Source organism: Sinocyclocheilus anshuiensis, unplaced genomic scaffold (assembly GCF_001515605.1).
Source record: "Sinocyclocheilus anshuiensis isolate Anshui unplaced genomic scaffold, SAMN03320099.WGS_v1.1 scaffold1051, whole genome shotgun sequence".
NCBI lineage: Eukaryota > Metazoa > Chordata > Actinopteri > Cypriniformes > Cyprinidae > Sinocyclocheilus > Sinocyclocheilus anshuiensis.
Genome location: NW_015546234.1, coordinates 956888 through 962388, shown reverse-complemented (window position 1 = coordinate 962388; position 5501 = coordinate 956888). Strand labels below are relative to the sequence as shown.

Below are 5501 nucleotides of genomic sequence, written 5' to 3'. Positions count from 1 at the left end.
CGTGGGTTGTGTCTCTCACCTTGCCAAAGCTGCCTTTTCCCAACACCTGCAAAAAACTGAAGTCTTCCAGAACAATTTTAACAGTCTCTTCCACTGGCTCCTCAAACGTTGTCTGTACGCTTTTAATGGAGTTCTGACCTCTTATTCCTGTCATGTGCAGAGAACTCTGAAAAAATACACCAATATTTAACCAAACGCAAATGTGGAGAAATATCTCACAAAATAAATGTGCATTGCATTTAACAAAAACAAATATTCCCTGATAAAAGAAGGTTTTTGAGACAGTTCTTATGACATTACCTGAGACTTTCGTTTGGAAAGCGTGTTGAGCATTCCAATCTCTGACAATTTGCTGGCCAACTCAGCACTGTTCACCCCACAGTTAAGTGCAACATTCTCTTCGCAGCGTTTGTGAATGTTCATCTTGCAACCTGGATAAATCCATGCCACACAGATGACAACAGCAATCTTGCATCTAATGTATTTCAATGTATTTCAAGTCGAGTAAATATGTGCTTACTCTTGCATTGGAGACCCTGTTTTATCAGGCCATAAAGTAAAGATCCACAGTGGTTACAGTATGTGGGAACTTTGTAGTTGTGCTCTCTAAACTGGTGGGGTAGGTTGATGCCAAAGCCCTGTCTTTGGCCCTGTACACAAAATAATATGTATGTGGGAAATTGATCCACAAGACACAATTTTGTCATCACATATGCATTTACATACGCACACTCTTACCTCATTTGAATCTTTCTTCATACGTGTACACTCAGTGACAACCAAATCATGACACCTCTTATGAACCACACATGCACACACTAGAATAATGAGGCATAAAAGTCAATGTTATTAATCCTTGTGCATGCAGTATGTTAAAGCATATGGGAAAATTCCACTAATAGTAAACATACTCACCTTGACACTGATAACCTTGCTTTCCAAAAACACCCCTGGGGAATGATGATATATTTATAACCACTTGGCATAACATGTATTAAGTGGGTCTGATTTGTTGATTGTTTTATGTGCATGAAGGTGTGCATTATTTCTGTGCAAGTCTCACCAGATGAAGTTTTTGCAATGGCAGCAAAAAGTAGGCTGGGGAAGGAAGGTTGCCATAAACTTATGTCCACAGACTTGGTGGACCTTTCTTTTCTTCAAAGCTTTTTGCCTTTCTCTTGTAAACATTTTATGGGGTCTCAGTCCATTCACAGCTTCATCTGAATTTGATGGCAACACTCAGTAAGTACAATTAAATTGCTGACAAAATTAAGCATAAAGTTAAAGTGTTGTGGGTAAGTGCTAGTTTAATTGTTATGATCCTTACAATTTTTAAAAACAGAATAAAACTTAAAAGAGAGCTTGTATATTATGTTGAAAGACAAAAATACAACAAAATCTTTGTTTAAGAGACCAACAATTGTGAACAAAACATTTCTATCATCATTCTATTCTATCATGGCACACCAGGTTTAATTTATAGCTTAACTGTCTACTGTAAATGTTCTAACTAATAATTAGTAAATCTTCACAAACACACAATCAGCATAATTATATTAAAATTAAATAACTAAGTACACATAACATAATTGATTTGTATATAATAATAATTAAAATAAATAGTCATAATAAAAAAAAATAAAATAAAATATCTAGTTATCGAAAACAGCTAACCATCTGTAAAGGAGCCGGTGAGAGAGATGGTGATATAGACACTTCCCTCTGGTTCCAGATTCACCTGGAAGAGGAGATACTCAGTGAGATTAGACTTTAAAAGCTCACTAAATACTACTGTAAGTGCTGATAAAATATCACTTTTAACAAAAGCTTCCTAACATTTGTGCCCGATATTTTGCAGGCCTGATATATGGAGGACATACTTTATCTCCTGCAAAAACAAACTAAACAAAATTATATTTAAAATCCTAAACATTTTAAAATACTTTTATTTAGTTCACAATGTGATTATATCAGCTGTAAAAAATATTGTGTTAGCCTGCACACTTAAATATTTAAAAATCATTTTAAAAAAGCCCCAAATTTTTTCACTAAGCTGACCCTGATGTTAAAGGTGACACATTTAGGTAAATGGAAATGCTTTTAGAGTGAAGGACGTGGCTACTGTGTGATGTGGTTACCACTTAGCATGAAAGAAAAATGCTGTGAGCTCTTATTACTAAGTGAAAGCTTGTTTGATTTATTGTATAATAAATTACAACACTGTATAATACAACAATTAAACTGCAGTATATTATCAGAGTTGTATCTCTAGCTAGTCACACTGACCTTCTATTACAGTCACAGTCATTCTATCTTGCCATCTAAGTCATTCTCTCACTTATTATCATTTAGCTTGCCCTGCCATGTGGGAGGAATTCCTGTAACACGAGGCAAGACCAGGAAAGCAGGACAAGCTGGTTCAGGGAGTCAAGTTCACAGCACGCACCACCAAACACAACAAGCGCTTAAGGGACTGGAAGGTTTTGTATTGTAAGTATTGAACCAACCACTTGAATAGTATTTAAACAGCAGAAAATATAAAAAGACCAACCAAGCATTTGATAGGACACTTTTTTTTAAATTATTATTATTATATAAAACACAATAAATAGGTTGCCAGTAAACCGCACTTGAGAGATGCAAGGATAACTAGTATTTCCTTGAGTAACTCTCAGCTGTGAAGTCTTGTATGTTTGTATGTCAGATATGTTTGGCAGCTGGCTTTAAAATTACACTTCAGACCACACAACCAGGTGGATATCATTACAAAATGTCCATTTAAGTTCTGCTGATCACCATTGCAAGGTGTACATGTGGGGAACGTAAGAGGTAAAACACAGGAGAGGTTCTAAGGGGCAGAGAGAGGAATCCAGCTAGTTTGGTTAAGCAGCATGTCTGCATTGGTGGTACGTGAGTTTGCAAACACATCCCCCACAAACAGAGTGAGAACCACATTTGCAAAATAACCAGCGCATTTACTGTAAGCTATAATGTTGTGATTGTTAGGGTGGGAAACTGTGACCATGAGGAATATTCTAAAACTCTACCATCCAAATGAGGCCTAAAGCAAATACTAAAAATAATGCTATTATGTTCAGTGTCAAATACCTGTAACCTTGAAAATTTTTCATGTATAATTTTTAAACATGTTTTAGCATGAAACATAATAACCTTAAACACCCTCACCATCAGATGATTCAAGACTTTCGAGAATTTCTTTTTCAAGAATTTCACAAGGACTGATTTGACCAGATTTTAGCGCTTGGACTAAAGCAAAAGCAGAACACAAGTAGGCCTACATCAAACCACACATCCCCAGTTACCATATAGATGCAAGATAATGCAACGCCCTGAAAGCTTCCGTGATGCATGGTGGGGTGCAACATGTGGTTTTGAGCACGACCTAGTTATTGCACAAATGAAAGCGACAGGACCCTTTTACAAGAACACTGATAGGCCTGTAGACAGCAAAGATTAAAACTGCAAAAAAGAGGCCAATGGTTTTCATATCTTTCTTAGTTTGTATTTCATTGCATTTTGTATGTAAATATACATTAAAGTATTTATATCAAAAGTAAAGGGTGCGAAATTGGGGGTGGGGGTGGTTGTGGGGTTTCCAAGAACGTAGGCCGATTCTTCTTCTTTTTTATTATTATTTTTAAATTATTTATTTTATTTTTACATTTTTATTTATATTCACACTCAAGTAACAAAAAAAGTTCCACAACATTTCAATAAGTTAAAAACGTCAGATAACCTCGCGAGTCGCGATAACTATAATTATTGTAAAACCCCTCTCTATATGGGACATCTGCATAAACATAGCCACTATGTTAAAGGGATAGTTTGCCCAAAAAATGAAAATACTGTCATCATTTACTCAACCTCAAGTTGTCCCAATCATGTATGAGTTTCATTCTTCTGTTGAACACAAAAGAAGATATTTTGAAGAATGTTGGTAACCTGACAGTTGACGGTAGCCGCTGACTGCCATAGTATTTTTTTCCATACTATGGAAGTCAATGGCTACCATCAACTGTTTAGCAGAATTGTCATTTATGGGTGAACGATCCCTTTAAGGCTGTCTCTTACAAACTATAGTTTGACCAACTAACAGTTAGCCAAGGGATAATCAATCTCACTTTTCAGATTCAAATTAGACCAATCTACATTTTTTTGCATGTGAATTAAAAAAGTTATGATCAATCCTGAAGAACAAAAAAATAGAAGACATTTTACTAGTCTAAGCAGTCAATGCAACCGGTCCTGTGTGTATTAAGGCACAATTCCTGTTATACACAGTAGAAACTCACCCATCCTTCAAACGTTTGTCTTGTGTTTGACGACGTTATCAATTCATCAAGCTGGATTCTGTAATTGGCGACAAAATCGTCGTATCCTATAGGAGTGTTATGGAAAACAGCCAGTTCCAGCTCCTTGCCATTTGAGATGTACGGGCAGAATTCATCACTGAAGGTCGGTTTGTTGGTCTTCGATTTTGTGGCGGTCTGTGCAACTTTCACATTATCAACTTTAACAACGATATAAGGATCCAGGACGATTTTCTTATGAAAGGTGTGACGAGTTGAAAAAGTTGTTGGTTTTAAATCCACCGCCTCCCCGATACGCAGCCTCATATATCCGTTGAATTTCATAATGTGGCTCCAATATTTAATATTCGATGCAACAAACCTACTATGCAATAAATCAAAACAAAACAGTCATATAGTAAACGTGTTTTTTTCAGTTAACACGAACTCATAATAAAGAACAAAACAATATGTTCAAAGAAATTTAGAAATATGAAGAAAGCCTTTGCGTGACATAATCCATTTAGTATAAAAACTAAAACAGCAAACCACAGCTGAGAGCTGAGCTAACGTCCTTTGCAGGAAATCGTACACCTCTCTGTCTCTCTCTGTTGAGCTGTGTGAAATACAGCGTCAGGCTTTCATGAGTACATGCCTCATTCCGTGTTTGTGCCGTCATCTAGCATATAGAAACTATGCAGACAATGCTAGCATAACAAAACCAAGCCGATGATTAGACACACCTGACTCTGTACTTCCCTTACCAACAGACGGGAATCCATTCATTTTGAATGAATCACTATCAGGGCTAGACTGCAGCAGGTTTTCCAGATACTGTGGCCTACACAACTACTAGTTTAAATGCTGTCAATCAAAAACTAATATGAGGCTTCATTGCATGAAGAAAATACTAAAACATAGCACCTGCTTTGCCTCAAGCCCTGCAATGTGAATGTCAGCAACTGAATCTAATATCTGAATCTGAAGTAGCCTATAATAACTATTATATTATCTAATACATTATTTACTAATATATTATTATAGCTAATATAGTTTGAAGTAAGTAACATTTTACACATCATATAATTTGATTTGCGATCAATGATGCATGAGAAACAACAATGATTCAAAAACGGATTGAAATTGGGGTGATGAGGAGGAATGGCACTATTATTTTGAACTGCTAAATAT

The 5501-nt window shown here is 36.0% G+C and overlaps 1 protein-coding gene across 2 annotated transcripts in view; it reads right to left on the bottom strand.

Moving 5' to 3' along the window:
* The window catches only part of LOC107701491 (protein kinase C eta type-like), a 16731-nt gene extending 11618 nt beyond the window's left edge, over positions 1-5113 (bottom strand). The window contains exons 1-9 of one of the 2 annotated variants that reach the window (XM_016503508.1): positions 5054-5113; positions 4314-4692; positions 1675-1738; positions 1064-1220; positions 916-950; positions 739-818; positions 521-650; positions 301-431; positions 20-166 (exon numbers count right to left, since the gene is read on the bottom strand). In XM_016503508.1, the coding sequence (XP_016358994.1) occupies positions 20-166; positions 301-431; positions 521-650; positions 739-818; positions 916-950; positions 1064-1220; positions 1675-1738; positions 4314-4655 (1086 nt within the window). In that variant the 5' untranslated portion in view covers positions 4656-4692; positions 5054-5113. Of the gene's footprint in view, positions 1-19; positions 167-300; positions 432-520; positions 651-738; positions 819-915; positions 951-1063; positions 1221-1674; positions 1739-4313; positions 4833-5053 lie in introns of those variants that run through there. The other variant, XM_016503507.1, reaches the window with a different exon arrangement.
* Positions 5114-5501: the final 388 nt, after the last annotated feature.